Source organism: Puma concolor, chromosome B2, assembly GCF_028749965.1.
Source record: "Puma concolor isolate L17-30 chromosome B2, mPumCon1.1.hap2, whole genome shotgun sequence".
Taxonomy (NCBI): domain Eukaryota; kingdom Metazoa; phylum Chordata; class Mammalia; order Carnivora; family Felidae; genus Puma; species Puma concolor.
Genome location: NC_141671.1, coordinates 42410208 through 42427100, shown reverse-complemented (window position 1 = coordinate 42427100; position 16893 = coordinate 42410208). Strand labels below are relative to the sequence as shown.

Here is a 16893-nt window from a genome sequence, read left to right as displayed (position 1 = left end):
AATTCTACGTGTTGACAAGGATGAGGAGAAACCCTTGTTCATTGCCTATGGGAACGTAAAATGGTTCAACTACTATGGAAAATACTTTGGCAACTTTTCAGAAAATTAAATATAGAATTACACGACTTAGCATTTCCACTCACACGTATGTACCCAAAAGAATTGCCAACAAGTACACAAACGAACACTTGTTGACGCAGACGAATACTTGCTGACAGTTGTTCTTCCAGCACTGTATCACGGTAGCCATTTGGTGGAAACAACTCAAATGTCCTTCCGTGGTTGAATGGATGAACAAAACCTTGTACGTGCACATAATGGGATTTTGTTCAGCCATAAGAAGGAATGAAGTACTGTTAGCATTTTATAATGTAGCTGAATCTTGAAAACATTATGCTAAGTGAAAGAAGCCAGACACAGAAGACCACTATTGTGTAATTCCCTTTGTGTGAAATATCTAGAATAGGTAAATCTATAGAAACAGTAAATTGGTGGTTGCCAGAAGTTGCGGGAAGGGAGAAATGGAGATAACCTGCTACTACTTAATTGTTCCTACATTTTTAGTGCAAGTGTACAGGGGAAGGCAGAGGGAGAAAGAATCCCAAGCAGGCTTCACACTGACAGCACTGAGCCTGATGTAGGGCTCCATCTCACAAACCGTGAGATCATAACCTGAGCCAAGATCAAGAGTAGGATGCTTAACCAACTGAGCCACCCAGGCCCCCTGTAACTATTCTACTTAATGGTTATGGGGGAAGAATGTGATCTGTCCTTGGCCCCTATAGTTCCCTGGTGTGAAACCTTTAAAAGTTGAGCTGGTTATTGCACAACATTGTGAATGTCATAAATACCACTGAATTGTATACATTTCAAAATGATTAATTTTCAGGGCGCCTGGCTGGCTCCGTTGGTGGAGCATGTGATTCCTGATCTTGAGGTTGTGAGTTCAAGCTCCACATTGGGTGTAGAGATTACTTAAAAATAAAATCTTTAAAAGGAAAAATGTAGTCTTTTGTGTTACTCCTCATTCCAGGAAATGAGCACAACCTTGGGGCACAACTGCATTTAGCAGCAATTCAACAATTGGTTATTAGTGTATCCATGCCCATGGCTTAGTGACTCTAGGCCACAGGCAGGCTCAGAAAGCTCAGATAAATTAAAGAATGACCACAAGGCCACAACTTAGGATGCAGTTTCCTCTACCCCTGCCTTGGTACAGGAGGAGGGCTATGAGACTAGTGTGCAATATATGCGTATCAGCCCCCACCTTGTTTCTAAGTGTGCCATCCTCTTGCTCACCTTTGCTCATGCTGTTCCCCCTCACCTTTCCTCTTCTTTGCCTCAAATGCCTATTAAGTCATCAGGCTTCAACTCCAATGTTACCTGACCCTTCATTCTCTCCATGAGAGTTAACTGCTCCTTTCTGAATGCTCCTGAAGCCTTTTTAATGTGGCCGTCAAAGATTTGCCTGCCCCGTGAATGATTTCTTAAACAAGATGCAAGAAAAACAAATCACGGTAAAGGTCAGTACCTTTGTGTTAAAACAAAAGCCCAGGAGGGGGCGCCTGGGTGGCTCAGTTGGTTAAACCTCCAGTTCTTGATTTCAGCTCAGGTCAATGATCTCACGGTTTCGTGAGTTCAAGCCCTGTGTCGGACTCTGCGCTGGCAGCACGGAGCCTGCTTGGGATTCTCTCTCCCTCTTTCTGCCCCTCCCCCACTCGTGTTCTCACTTTTTCTCTCTCAAAATAAATAAGTCAACAACAGCAACAAAAAAACTAAAGCCCAGGAAGATGACAGAGTAGGAAGCACCAGGAATCTGTCACCCCATCTAGAGAACAGTTGTATTGGCAGAATCTGTGTTGATTTTGGAACTCTGGAATCTTGAAGGCTTGCACCTTCCAGGGGAAGATTTGAACAGTAAATCGTGGTAATTTCAATCAATATCAGCTCCTAGCACAGTAGCAGGTACCCAGACCCCAGCCCTTTGACAGGCTGCTGGTGTTGCTGGAACAGTTTGTACACAGCTTGCAGAGCCAGGGTGAGCAAAATGGATCCAGCTCCCTAAATATTAGAGATCTGTGCTCTGATCACTGATTGCTGCTTCTGATCACAGAGGTGCAGATACAGAAGTTGGCAGTGGTTATTGTACCTTCTCCCATTGTTGTAAGCCTCTTCCCTTCCTACTGAAGTAACATTGAGGAGATTTAAAGGGCCAGTCCCTTCCCCCCTTCATTTTTTGGCTTTCCTTTTTGTGAGCCACACTTTAAAGATTAGGGCATTCCAAAACAACCGCATATATGGGGAAAATTAAAAAGTGGTCATGCATGACCAGGGAATGGCTCAGAAAAGACCTGAAAAACCATTAAGTTAATACCTCAGTGGATCTTTGGCACAGAGATAGCCTACAACAATCAAACAACAGGATGGGGAAGGAGAAGAATATGATTTTCAGAATTAACCACAACATTAGACCCAAATGTCTGGTGTTCAGCCAAAAAATCAGAAGGCATGCAAAGAAACAGGAAAATATGACCCATTCAGAGGAGAAAATCAATTAACAGAATCAGTCTCTGAAGAAGATCTAATGGGAGATCTACTGGACAAAGACTTTAAAACAGCTGTCTTGGGGCGCCTGGGTGGCTCAGTCGGTTGAGTGTCTGACTTCGGCTCAGGTCATGATCTCATAGTTCATGGGTTCAAGCCCCGCGTTGGGCTTTTTGCTGACAGCTCAGAGCCTGGAGCCTGCTTCAGATTCTGCATCTCCTTCCCCCTTCCCCATTTATGCTCTCTCTCTCTCTTTCAAAAATAAATAAAGATTTAAAAAAAATTTTTAATTAAGAAAATAAAACAGCTGTCTTAAAGATGCTCAAAGAATTAGATAAAGATGTGGAGAAAGAAATAATGTGTGAACAAAATGGTAATATCAATAAACAAAACCTAAAAGGAAGCAAAAAAATGCTAGAGCTGAGAAGTACAGTAACTGAAATGAAAAATTCACTAGAGAGATTCAAAGGCGGATTTCAACAGCAGAGTGCAGGGATGCCTGGCTGGCTCAGTCAGAGGAGCATGTGACTATTGATCTCAGGGTCATGAGTTCAAGTCCCATATTGGGTGTAGAGATTACTAAAATATTTTTTTTAAAGAAGTGCAGATAGGACAATGGAAATTAATGAGGCTGAAAATGAAAAAAAAGATTAAGGGAAAAGTAACAACCTAAAGAACCTGTGGTCACTCAAACAGTATGAATCGTGGGAGTACAGCGTTGGTGGGTATATAAAATGGTACAGCTGCTGCAGAAAAGAACAGTTCCTCAAAAAAAAAAAAATGCTATATGATCCAACAATTCCAGTTGTGAGTTTTCAAAAGAATTGAAAGCAGGGTCTCAAAGAGGTATTTATATACTCAAATTCATAGCAGGACTATTCACTCTAGCTAAAACATGGAAGCAGGAGTGCCCCGGCTGGCTCAGTCAGTAGAGCATGTGACTCTTGATCTCGGGGTTGTAAGTTCGAGCCCCACATTGGGTATAGAGATTATTTAAAAATAAAATCTTTTTTAAAAAATGTGGAAGTAACTCAAGTGTCCCATCAGAGGATGAATGTGATAGATTAGGTGCCATAGAGTATCATTCAGCTTTTAAAGGGAAGGAAATTCTTCAATATGCTACAACATTAATGAACCTTGAGGACATTGTGCTAAGTGAAATAAACCAGTCACAAAAGGACAGATCCTATATGGTTCCAGTTATACAAGATGCTTAGTATGGTCAGAATCATAAAGACAGTATAATGGTTGCCAGGAGCTGGGGGAGAGAGGAATGGGGAGATATTGTTTAACAGGTACAGAGTTTCAGTTTTATAAGTCAAAAATGGGGGGGGGGGGTGGTGAAGGTTGCACAACAGTATGAGTGTATGTAGCACCACTGAACTGTATGCTTAAAAATGATAAATTTGGGGGTGCCTGACTGACTCAGTTGGTAGAGCATGCAACTCTTAATCTCAGGGTTCTAAATTCAAGCCCCACGTTGAGTGTAGAGATTACTTAAAAATAAAAATGTTTTTAAAAAATGCTCAATTTTATATGTATTTTACCAAAATGGGAAAAACGGGGGGCATAAAGCCTACTGGAAATATCAATGTAAGCAAGTCAGCCACAGATGGGGAGAAGGTATCTGCAACCCATGAGTTGCAAAGCACCAGTATCCAGTGATTCAACAGACTCTCGCACATGTACCCAAGGATACCTCTGCAGAAAAGCTCATTGCTAGAAATGGAGACAAACTTACTAGCTCTCAGGGAGTAAACATACTAGTAAACTTACTAGCTCTCAGGGGAGACATACTGGAATTAATTGGTATTCTAAAAGTTTAAATGATTGTACTGAGTGTAAATGTTAGATGTACAATGTTGAGGGTACCTGGCTGGCTCAGAAGAGCATGCGACTCTTGATCTCAGGGTCATGAGTTTGAGCCCCATGTTGGGTGCAGAGATTACTTAAATAAAACTGGAAAAGAAAACAGTGCTGAGCATTTTTTTAACTTAAATAAGCATGGTCTAAAATGATCTGGTCGGTGTGCTGCTTAAATATTTAATCCTGATGGTGTCTCTTATGTAATTTTCTCTCTGTTTGAAATGTTTTTATAATTAACTTTTAGAAGAAAAATAAGTAGATATGCTCTCTGGCTGTAGATGGTTCAGTGGTGCCATTGGTTATGGGCAAGAGGGCTGACATCTGTGGATGGCAGGTAGCTCGGGCCTATGGTCATTGCTCCCTAGCCATGCATAGCCAGTGAGTGCTCCGGTGAGTCATTTTGGTCTCATGTTGGGAACTGTGACTCTTCTTTGAGGAGGCAGAAACAACTGTCAGAGCATTCTAGGGTCCATGCTCTTAGAGTGAGACCCAAATATCTGAAAAGTAGGGGCATTTTATTACCTTCTCTGTGTTCCTGCCTATAAAAACACAGTGCCTCTGACATTTCATCCTATGTCACCTGCAGTCTGCAAATTGGGAGTGTTTAGGCAATTGTCTCAGGATTAAAAGAATTTCCCTTTCTGGCTTTAGACTGTGATGCCATCCAGCTGTCTGTAGGATTTGCTTCTCGTCTTGATTGCTTCTAGGTGTTGAATACTATACAACCAAATACTCTATTCCTGTTTCCAGGGAAACATTTAAATGTTTATACCCTATTTTCTTTTCCCTGCAGGGAGCAGTGTTGACAGGGAGATCCTGTCTATGTAAAGTATTTCACCCTAATTACAAGGTGAAACCCATTCTTTCCTTCTGCAGCAGACTAGGAAAAGTTCACATAGTATCCTTGTTTCTTGCAGAACTCACAATACTTTATATGCACCAGAAATGCTAGCAAAGATGGCAGAGCCTTTCACAAAGGCTCTGGATATGCTTGAAGCGGAAAAATCTGCTATTTTGGGTAAGAAATCTAACTTTTTTTTTCTTGTCTTGAAGTTTGCCTTATCTCTCACAGACTCCTCAGGCAGCTTCAGTGTGCTGTGTGTCATCACCTCCTTCTCACCTAGCACTACTTGACTGTTTTTGTCATGGAGTTCCTACAGGGTCTCTAGGAACAAGTGCGTTTACTTCATTATTTTAGCATATAGAGGTCTTTGGGGGCTGTTTCTCCCCTGTGTTAACCCTGTGTAGTGGCATGTGTCAGAGCCTTTAGATTATAAATAAACCACAGTTTTCTGCCATGAAGGATATTAGCATACTTTCCTGCTTTCATATGTGAAGAAAAAAGGTGTTAAAATAGTTAAGTTCAAATTGCTTTAATTAGCAAAATATTATGTGTTACCAAAAATTTCAAAGGAATAGATCCTAAACCATGTTTCCCATTTGTTACCTTGATTTGAATGTTGCTTTAACTCATTCTTCCCATTAGCAAATAACTGTGCAATCGTGTGACATGTGCTGTGAAGGAAAGTGGCCATGTGTTTATTGGGAGACCTCACCCAGTGTTGGAGAGGAGTCAGAAGACTACCTCCTAGTGGAGACTTGAAGGAGGAGTAGGAAAGATCTCATCAGGCTGGGGGGCAAGAGAAGATGTTGAGCATTGTGGGCAAGCAGAATGGCAGGTAGAAGATCCTGAGGCATGTAGGAAAGAACTTGGTATGTCTAGGGAATAGAGAATGGTGACTCATGTGGCTGGAATAGAGAGCAAGGCAGTGGTTAGAAGTTAGAGCCAGAGACATCCAGTGTTGTCTAAATAAACCGTGTGCCCATTTTGAAAGCTTCATGCTGGCTCACCATCACAGTCCCCACAGTATCTCTTCATTCCCAGCCATAACCTCTGCCTGGGCCTAGTTGTGATTAAGCAGTGAGCATTCCCCAGCCGTGACATTCATGAAAGGAAGGGTGTTAGTTTGCCTTTCCAGAACTTGTGTCTGTCTTGGCCTACATGGTCCTGGACCATTTCCTGTAGCACCACTGCATTAAGGTCCACATTACAGGGGGGAAAAAAGAAGAAGAACTTCCAAGAAATATCTTGCAATCAATTTAAAAAGTAGCTGTCGCTTTACCACCCATCACCCTCCTCTCCAGTCAGCCATTCAAACTAAGCCAGGAATTCCTGTTGTAGAAATAGATGGTGACCCAAAACGTGCTAGAATGGACAAATAGTTCCCCTCTAGCAGCTTCCAGCCATGAGCAAGACTTGAAATATAAAACTGTCTCTGATGGGATGTATAGATCTTTTGGATCTTATAGAACTCTTTTTTTTTTTTTTTTTTTTTTCCCAACGTTTATTTATTTTTGGGACAGAGAGAGACAGAGCATGAAGGGGGGAGGGGCAGAGAGAGAGGGAGTCACAGAATCCGAAGCAGGCTCCAGGCTCTGAGCCATCAGCCCAGAGCCTGACGCGGGGCTCGAACTCACGGACCGCGAGATCGTGACCTGGCTGAAGTCGGACGCTTAACCGACTGCGCCACCCAGGCGCCCCCTTATAGAACTCTTAAATTATACTATGATTAGTTTTCATTTTGGGTTTCATTAGTTTCATGATCAGATCATTTTGATCTGCTATATATCTTGGGCTTTTGCTTAAAATGTTGCTTGAAAAAGAGGTTCCACAACTGAAAAAGGGAAGAGGGCATTCCCAGTGCTTTTGGAGAGATCATTTTGAGCTGTCATTGTGTGTTTTGGTAGAAGTCCCATCTGGAGAAACCCCCCAGCAAAAGTTGGAGTGCCCAGGTCTAGTCTGAAGTCCTGCATACTTAAATAGTTTCCACCTTTCCCCACCAAAACAGTGTTGTAACAGTCACTTTGAGGGAAGCTCTTAGCACCTCCAGCTGGTAGAAGACTCAGCCAGCTGTTTTGCATTTACAGCACTTCTCACCCCCACTTCCAAACCATATCTGCCTGCTGTAGGGTGTTGGCAGGTAAGACCCGTGGCAGCAGAACAGCATGTTCCTGACCCATCTTTCTCCATAGGATTACCTCAGCCCCTCTTGGAACTGAATGACTCTCCTGTCTACAAAACGGTCTTGGAAAGAATGCAGCGTTTCTTCTGCACCCTCTATGAAAACTGGTAAGGAACTGACGCTATCTCCCCATATTTTCTTTTTATTTCTTTTTAAAATTTTTAATGTTTATTTTTGAGAGAGAGAGAGAGAGACAGAGTGTGAGAGGGGGAGGGGCAGAGAGAGAAGGTGACAAGAATCCAAAGCAGGCTCTAGGCTCCGAGCTGTCAGCACAGAGCCCGATGTGGGGCCCAAATTCACAAACAAGTGAGATCATTACCTGAGCCGAAGTTGGACACTTAACCAACCGAGCCACCAAGGCGCCCCTCCATATTTTCTTTTTAGACATGCATATTAAAGGAATGTCATGGATAAGACTTTCGATGTAGAATTCTAGTGTACAGGTAAGATGAAGCAAGAATTTGACAGGAGACCAATGATTGTAGTGTCACACCAAAATGAACTGGCTGGCTTTCACGTGTATGTTTTTTTATAATTGTCATAGTGCCTCAGTCCTAGCCATGACTTGAGTGAGATTTTATGCCTAACTTGTCTGCTTCCAGTGCATAAAATGATGAGACCACAGTATAAGATACAGTGAGTGGTGATGCATTTTCTCAGAGCCCTCACTACTCATAGCTGCTTTTTTTTGTGAGAGCATGAGCAGGGGAGGGACAGAGAGAGGGAGAGAACCCCAAGGAGGTTCCACACTATAAGTGCAGAGCCCAGCTCAGGGCTCGATCTCAAAAACGGTGAGATCATGACCTGAGCTGAAATCAAGACTCGGACACTTGACTGACTGTGCCACCCAGGCTGCCTCTGGAGGCAGCTAGCCGGACTTTGTCTTTGGGTCCTGGTTGTAGGATGGGGAGGTAACTTGCCCTCCTGTAGCAGACCACACTCCAGGCATTGTCCTTAGTCACCCACCGCTCCAATCAGCCAAGCTAACAAAAAGAGAATCTTCATTGACAATCCATATTGCTTATGAAGTAATGATTGCTATTGTTGCTCTTGGGTGCCAACATCTGTCTTTAAAAAGATGCTACATCGGGGCACCTAGGTGGCTCAGTCAGTTGAGCATCCACCTCTTGGTTTCAGTTCAAGTCATCATTTCATGGTTCGTGGGATCGAGCCCCATGTCAGGCTCTGCACTGACAGCACAGAGCCTGCTTGGGATTTTCTTTCTCCTCTTTCTTTCTCTTTCTCTTTCTCTTTCTCTTTCTCTTTCTCTTTCTCTTTCTCTTTCTCTTTCTCTTTCTCTCTTTCTCTCTCTCTCTCCCTCTCTCTCTCCCTCCCTCCCTCCCTCTGTCCTTCCCCCTGCCCCTCCCTCACTCAAACATGCTCTCGTGCTCTCTCTCAAAATAAATAAACATCTATCAAATGTCTAAGCTTAAAGGTGGGTGAGGGGTGTGTTACTGATTAAGCTTAAGTTCTCTTAAGGAGTAAATGCAGTTTCTTTTCTAGCTGAGAAGTGTAGACTAGAAATTCCTGGGGCATTCAGAGCTAATAATAACAAATGTGGGATGTAAATGCTGTGGTTTTTCCCTTACAGTTTCCATATCCTAGGGAAGGCAGGTCCTTCCATGCAGCAGGACTTTTACACCGTGGAGCACCTTGCTACTCAGCTCCTCAGCTCGGCCTTTGTCAACTTGAACAATATTCCCGACTACCGACTCAGACCCATGCTTCATATCCTTTCCAAAGTCCCTAGAAAACCCAGAGGGCCAGAAGATTGAAGACAGGAACAGCTGTCAGACACCGGAGGAGGCAGAGCTGAGCAGTGTGGAATAGATGGAATCCTTTATCTATGTGTGTGATAACCACATTAAAGAGAAAAAAAGATTCATATAAACGGCAGGAAAAATATGAAGGCAGTCCAGGGGTCTTGAAAGTGTTCTCCTGAGGGGTAGATCTTGACCATCCCACTTCTTGGAAATGTGAAAGATAAAAGCTTTTATCTCTTTTCTGTATCCTGTCAGGTGCCTCCTCATACTTCATTCTCATTTGGACTCTTTTCTGTTTTCAAGAGTATCTCTCTTCCCAGAAGTTACAAGGAGAATGGTAAAAGAGAGTTTATTATGAAGGTGTCCCTCTTCTTTTTTCCTTCCAGGCAAATAAGTGCCCATAATGGGCAGCCTGGGATTTCTGGAAAAGAGCTTGAAGAGTTTTGCCTGTTAAGACAGAATGTCCATGGCATCTTGCAGGTCCTTTGGGGGTTGACTCTGCCCGAGGGCATAGCCTGCTGCCTGGCAGGTTTCCAGCCTGGCAGGTGAGGGGATGCCTTGGAATGGGAGGGGTATGTGCTCATGTTCTAAAACTTCTTAACCTGCCGCGGCATGGGTCTTTGTGAAGCCTCTGGTGCTCTTCTGTCCCCCAGAGCACTATGAAGCCCTGGTGTCTCCAATCCTTGGACCTCTTTTCACCTACCTCCACATGGTAAGAGATCGGTCAGAAAGGATAGCATAGAGGCCTCTTGGGCAGGTTGGCCTCTCATGCATCTTGCAAGTCAGGAGTTCCTGAAAGTATTTCCTGGCTCTGTCCAGATGGCCACACAGCTGTCCCACTCCAGCAGACTTTCCGTGCTGCAGTGGATTGAGCACCCCCGAGAACTAAACTGGTTTGGTTGCCCTTGAAGACCTGCAGACTCCACTTCTGCTCCTGACCTCCTATTAACTGAGGAGAGGTGGTCAGGGGAGTGCTTCCCCTGGGTCTGTTTCCCTGATGGTGGAATTAAGCAGGAGGACCAGCTGGGTGGAGAACAGATGTGTCCAGAGAGACCTGGGAATTCTATAGTATTGTTGATCCTTTTGAAGCAAAGAAGTGTTTCGTACACTGTCCTCGTCACATTGTTTACCTTATGGGGTCTCCCAGGGCTCTGTCATTGAGATCTAGAATCATCCTTGGCTAATTCTAATCATGAAGTGGACTTAGATATTGTGTGTTCCAACCTCCTCACCACTACTGCCATTTATTTCCCTTTTGTTTTCCCAGAGGCTTTCCCAAAAATGGCACGTCATCAACCAGAGGAGCCTGCTGTGGTAAGGAACATCTCTCCTCCTGTGGAAGTACTGGCAGCCAGCTTTGGGGTGGGAGATGAGAGACAGTGGGAAGGGGAAGTTCTGCCATTCAAGGCTAGAAAGCACTAGGTTATGGTCATCCTCAGCCTGGATGGTAGATGGCTTGTCTGTGACCATTAGGCATACTCAGGTCAAGTCTTCATAGGGGGCATCTTCAGCTGCCTTAGGAGGATACTGAGACATCCTTATCCACTTTGGATTTTGATCCAGGACCTCTATCCAACTGGATATTGTCAAATAATGTCTTCCTCAGTGGATCGTTGCTGTCCGTTCCCAACATTTGTGTGAAATGTAGACCAAAGGGAGCCAGGAGAAGGAAAGGAGCACAGAGGGTCTGGTTAAGGTCACTGTTTTCCTTGACCTTCCCTTTTGCACTCCCATGGAACTTGGCCCCCTGCTTTTCTGCAGTGGAGAAGATGAGACCGCAGATGAAAACCCAGAGTCTCAAGAGATGTTAGAGGAACAACTGGTGAGGATGTTAACCCGAGAAGTCATGGACCTAATCAGTAAGTGGCATATGGGAATTAGGGGTAGTAGAGAAGACTTTTTCTAGAAGAAGAACTGGTCACTCACCCAATTCCCTTAAGGCATGTTTTACAGCAATACTGACAGATTAATTAAGAAATAATTAGATAGAAACCAGGTAGTCAAATCAACTTAAGGACATTCTACGAATTGCAAAGCAAGAGGAATTTCGATTAATGGTAGGGGTAACTTCCTAGTTTTGTCAGAATATGGAGAATTCTTAATTCTTAGACATGAAGATGCCCAATTTTCTTTGTTGGTCATTTCATTTGTTTGGGATCCAAAATAGACCAAGGATGTATCAGGCTTCCTCTTTTGGTCACTTACTCTCCGAGAATCCTATAATTTCTCTCTAGTTAGCTGAACTTAAAGAGGGACCAGAGCAGTCTGGTCAAACACCTCTGTTTCTCCTGGTAAAAGTGATTTTGTGCCTGGACAGTGTCCCACTTTCCCCCATCTTCACCTGCCTGAAGACCGTTTGGAATTCATTGGCCTGAGGTGGCTATTGTTCAGTCCAGTAACCCCACTTTCTTGCTTTAGCGGTATGCTGTGTTTCAAAGAAAGGTGCTGACCATGGTACTGCTCCCCCTACAGAAGGAGATGGTAAGTGAGCTTGTTGTTTGGCCCTCAGAGGTCTGCCCTTAGGACTCCTAAATATCATCCCTTTTGTAGCCAGGTCAGTTCCTGTAGAACTAGCAGTTTGGGGTGGGTGAGATGTACATCTAGCTTTTCTCTCTGTTGGCTCTTTTCCTGTGTTCCTCCGGCATACTCCCACCTCAGAGCTTTTGCACTTGCTATTTCCTCTATTAGGATAATTTTCCTCCCAACTGTATACGTGGCCTGTTCCCCTGCTTCATTCAGATACTCTGCTCAGTTGTCACCTCTGAGAGGTGTTCCATAACCAACCTATAAAAACTAGTGGGGTGCCTGGGTGGCTCAGTCAGTTGAGCATCCGACTTCAGCTCAGGTCATGATCTTGTCATTTGTGAGTTCGAGCTCTATGTTGGGCTCGCTGCTGTCAGCCTATCCACGCAGAACCAGCTTCAGATCCTCTGTCCCTCTTTCTGCCCCTCCCCCACCCATTCTCCCTCTCTCCCTCTGTCTCTCAAAAAATAAATAAAACATAAAAAACAACCCAGCCACGCTTATTCTTCCTTTGCTTTATTTTTCTTCATAGGACTTATCACTGCCTGACATTGTTTTATTTCACTTGTTCATTTGTCACCTGTCTTCCTCATTAGAATGTAAACTATCAGGGAAGGGACTTTTTCCTATTCCTGTTACATCCCCAGTAACTAAGTGTCTGCTACAGTGGGGTCCTCATTTTTAAGTAACTGTCCAGAGTTTCCCACTATTTTCTCTTTTGTTTTTGTTTTTGTTTATTTTTTTAAGAGAGAGTGTGAGTGGGGGAGGGGCAGAGAGAGAGGGAGGCACAGAATCTGAAGCAGGCTCCAGGCTCCGAGCTGTCAGCACAGAGCCTGACACAGGGCTCAAACTCATGAACCGTGAGATCATGACCTGAGTGGAAGTTGGATGCGTAACTGACTGCAGCCAGACGGGTCTCTAGACCTGCCATGAGCTGGGCTTCTACACCCTTCCATGAAGTTGGGGGGCTGTCCAGGACTACTTACTTACCAGTCAGCCCAGGTTACTCAGGTTTCCTTTACTTGGTGGACTTCTATCAGAACAGGATCCTCTGTTCTGAAAGAATGAAGCTTAATATCTCTCTGCTTACAGATGAAGAGATGATGGCCACAGAGGTAGCCCCCTCAGCCATGGCGGAGCTTACAGACCTGGGCAAATGTCTAATGAAGCATGAGGTGTGTGGAGGGGACAGGTGATGTTTTTCTCCTTTCCTGGTATGGCACCAGTTTCCACTTTTCTCAATCTGTGATGCCATCAAAGAATTTTGGGGGGCTAATGCTGCTTTATTAACTTCCTGGTTCCTAAAGCTTCCAGAAAGCAGTAGAAAAGGTCAAGGTGTCTCCCATGCTAGCATGGGCAGAGGCTTTCAGAAAAACACACGGGCACACTGTGGTGTTCAGCCTCCCCCAGGCCTGAGCTTGGTCTCCTTGCACATTGGTTTTCACTTCTATATTGGTGGTTTTTTCTTCTTTTTGACTGCTTGATATACATAGAGAGGAAGTAAGTTTGTCCTCAGTTGCTATTTTTGTCATGTTCCTCCTCACCTGTTAAAATCCCAGCTCCTCATGTATAGGAATACTCAGAAAATTAATGTGTAAATTTTCTCATTGTAATCCTTCATCCTTTTCTGCTAGGATGTTTGTACGGCGCTATTAATTACAGCCTTCAATTCCCTTGCTTGGAAGGATACTCTGTCCTGTCAGAGGACGACCACACAGCTCTGCTGGCCTCTGCTCAAACAAGTATGGTTATTCACCCCTTCTCACTCCTTATGAAAGGCTGGGGTCATGAGGATTGACTCAATCAGTTGGAAGAATCGGGTTGCTGGGGCTTTCAGAGAGTAATCCTTTGGCCCTGAGCACAGCTGTGTCCCCAGGTGCTGTCGGGGACACTGCTCGCAGATGCCGTTACATGGCTTTTCACCAGCGTGCTGAAGGGCTTACAGACGCACGGGCAGCACGACGGCTGCATGGCTTCCCTGGTCCACCTGGCCTTCCAGATATACGAGGCACTGGTGAGTGCAGAAAGCACAGAGGCAGGGCTGGCTGCAGCTTCATGTTGAGGGGCCTGCTCCCAGGCAGTTGGGACTTCATAAAAGTAGACAGCTGCCCGAAGAGGTGGGTGTGGTGGGGTCATAGGAAAGGTGGCAAAGCCCAACCTACCCCATTGAGTGGTTTTATATCCCCACTCCACAGCGTCCTAGGTACCTGGAGATAAGAGCTGTGATGGAGCAGATCCCGGACATACAGAAGGACTCTCTGGACCAGTTTGACTGCAAGCTGTTGAACCCCTCTCTGCAGAAAGTGGCGGACAAGCGCCGGAAGGACCAATTCAAACGCCTAATTGCTGGCTGCATCGGGGTAGGTCATGCGCCTTCCCTGGTGCTCCCAACCAGCTTGACCTACCCTAGTGGTCTTCTTAGACCATGTGTACAGGCAGACCGGACGCCAGCTGTAGTCATAATCTTTGAAACAACCCACTACTCGGGGCCCAGCATCAATTCTTTTCCTTTGTTTTCCACAGAAACCCTTAGGAGAACAGTTCCGCAAAGAAGTCCACATTAAGAATCTTCCCTCACTTTTCAAAAAAACAAAGCCAATGCTGGAGACGGAGGTGCTGGACAACGAGGAGGGCGGCCTGGCCACCATCTTTGAACCCTGAATCAAACTTTTGGGCATTCTTCCTTGGCCTATATTGTCATCTCTTCTTCCCCTTCATAGCTAATCTCTAGGCCCCTCTCCACCGCCACTTCACTTTCCACCATTGTCAGCCTGGAGAGAAATCCAGGTCTGGAGCTGGAGAGAGTGGGCTCTGTGCAAGGCACAAGTAATGATACCTAAGGTATCAAGAAAGGGAGTTTGCGCTCACACCATTCTGTCTAGATCTCCCATCATTCTACTTGGAGTTTCACCTTTTCTAAGAAAGAAAAGCTAGAGCAGACTGGCCCTACTCCCCAAGCCCTCCCATCCCCATGTAGCCATACACCTGTGTAGAGGGGTCACTAGGGGTGCTACACCCAACACTGAGACTAGTGGGGCTTGCACAAGGGCTTGGTCCCGCACTGCTTACGCCAGAGTTTCTCCTGGGCCACTGCAAGCCCCACTGAGTCCCTTTGCTGCTGGGCTGGTGGAAAACCTTCCCCATCCCTCAGGGGCATGTCTGGGTCAGGTGCTGAGTGCTGAACTGAATCTGGCCAGTTTCCTTTCTGTTTTGAGCAAGAATCTGGTCACCTGATGGGATCCATGGTACAGACTACTGCTAGGCTCTGAATGCAGTGTCAAGTGTGGTACCATCAGGGACCAGGGCTGGGCCACTCTCTGGAGTACTTTCTGGCATCCCCTTATAGAGCTCATACGTATTCCATGCACAGTCCCTCAGTGTGGGTTCCCCAGCCCCAGGGTCCACTCAGGCATAAGAGCCACAGTACCCTATCTAGTGTCACGTGATGCCATTGGCATCTGAGGATAATGCACACCAGCTAGGCTATGTCTGTGACAAGCAGCTGGCAAAGCCACTGGTCTTCTCTCCTAGGACTAGTTGAGTCCAGGTGCCTTCAAAAATCTCCTGGTCTTTTGGGTCCCTGGTCACTTCTCTCATGGACCATTTCCAGAAGAAAAAATATGCCTTCCTGTCACAACCTGTATTGTGAGGCTCCACTCTGTTCTCAAGGTCACTAGATGGCCCTGTAAGCAGAGGGGATGTGAATGCAAGACTCTAGCCTTGAGGTCACTACTGGCCATATACAGGCTTCATTTATACAGAAACCATATAGAGTATGTCTGCATTCTGTACAGAGACCTGTCCTCAATCCAGTCCACTGATGACAGTTTTGGTAAGGACTGTGCAGAACAGCCTGGGCTCAAGCTCCACCTGTGAGCTGGTGGTCCCTGGGCAGGGTCGGAAAGAGGCCAACCTGGGGAAATGGGACTTGGAAGTTCTATGTAGCTGTTTCTATGGCACAGGTTTGCCTCATGCCCTCTTTCCGGGTGGTGCTTTGGGGTGCTTCCTGTTGACTATGAAGGCCATCTCAAAGCATGTTTCCCTCCAAACTTGATGGCTGCCTACTCCTCTCTATGGTTGGGGCTGTGGAGGGCACAGTTGTATTTATTGTGCTGTAGTATTTTTAACATCCTGTGACTTCATGCTAGAAGTTTTCTATTGTTTATAGAACCTTTTTGTAGAAACATTAACTCTAAAGCACATCTGCATGTCAGTAAAAATCTCAGTTTCATACAGAAAGGTCCCCATCTGCCTTTTTCAAACCAGTGACATACTCTAAGGTCATTGCTCCGGAGCATCCTGCTAAAGGGACTGGACAGGAAGAACTGTGACCATGAACCTGCTGTCAAGCTTTCTCAAACAGCATGCCAGCCAGAAAAAGACCTCTATTCCTGACAGACCTAGACCAAGCAGCCCATACCGCTCTCCCAGTGTTTTCTGTGGCCACTAGACTGGACTCTGAGGGACTGTCCAAATGGAACTGCTGCTGTTCCTTGTGTCACTTTTTTTAAAAGATTTTTTTTTTTTTTTAATGTTCTATTATTTATTTCTGAGAGAGAGGGAGACACAGAATCCAAAGCAGCTCCAGGCTCTGAGCTGTCATCACAGAGCCTGATGTGGGGCTTGAACTCACAAACTGAGATCACGACCTGAGTGGAAGTCAGATGCTTAACCAACTGAACCACCTAGGCGCCCCTAAAAGATTTTATTTTTAAGTAGCCTCTACACCCAACATGGGGCACGAACTTACAATCCTGAGAACGAGAGTGGCATGCTCTACCAACTGAGGCAGCTAGGTACCCATCCCTCCTTGTGTGACACCTGATAGCCATGTGACTTGATGGGTACGGACCACCCCTTTTCCTCAGAAACTTGTAGTAATCTAGGAAACGGATTAAGTGGCGCAAACAATTTTCTGTGGTCTGGCTGAGCCCCCAAAGACCACCTCAATTTGGTAGGTTTTTTTGTTTTGTTTTACCTGAGCGTGTGAGCAGGTGAGAAGGGCAGAGGAGGGGAGAGAATCTTAAGCTGGCTCCACCCTCAGCACAGAGCTCAACGCGGGGCCTGATCCCACAACCCTGGCATCAGGACCTGAACCAAAACCAAGAATCAGACATTCAACTGAGCCTCCCAGACACCCCTGGTATCTGATGAGGCTTCAGAGGACTTGGCCC

At 45.3% G+C, this 16893-nt stretch overlaps 1 protein-coding gene across 2 annotated transcripts in view; it reads left to right on the top strand.

Moving 5' to 3' along the window:
• Positions 1 to 15958, top strand: part of XPO5 (exportin 5) — a 49552-nt gene extending 33594 nt beyond the window's left edge. For both annotated transcript variants that reach the window (XM_086706931.1, XM_086706930.1), the window contains 12 exons: positions 5328 to 5428; positions 7444 to 7540; positions 9025 to 9161; positions 9811 to 9908; positions 10464 to 10510; positions 10958 to 11055; positions 11615 to 11677; positions 12812 to 12894; positions 13354 to 13461; positions 13596 to 13733; positions 13915 to 14079; positions 14243 to 15958. In XM_086706931.1, coding sequence (XP_086563057.1) covers positions 5328 to 5428; positions 7444 to 7540; positions 9025 to 9161; positions 9811 to 9908; positions 10464 to 10510; positions 10958 to 11055; positions 11615 to 11677; positions 12812 to 12894; positions 13354 to 13461; positions 13596 to 13733; positions 13915 to 14079; positions 14243 to 14380 — 1273 coding nt within the window. In that variant the 3' untranslated portion in view covers positions 14381 to 15958. The remainder of the gene's footprint in view (positions 1 to 5327; positions 5429 to 7443; positions 7541 to 9024; positions 9162 to 9810; positions 9909 to 10463; positions 10511 to 10957; positions 11056 to 11614; positions 11678 to 12811; positions 12895 to 13353; positions 13462 to 13595; positions 13734 to 13914; positions 14080 to 14242) is intronic.
• The last annotated feature ends 935 nt before the right edge of the window (positions 15959 to 16893 follow it).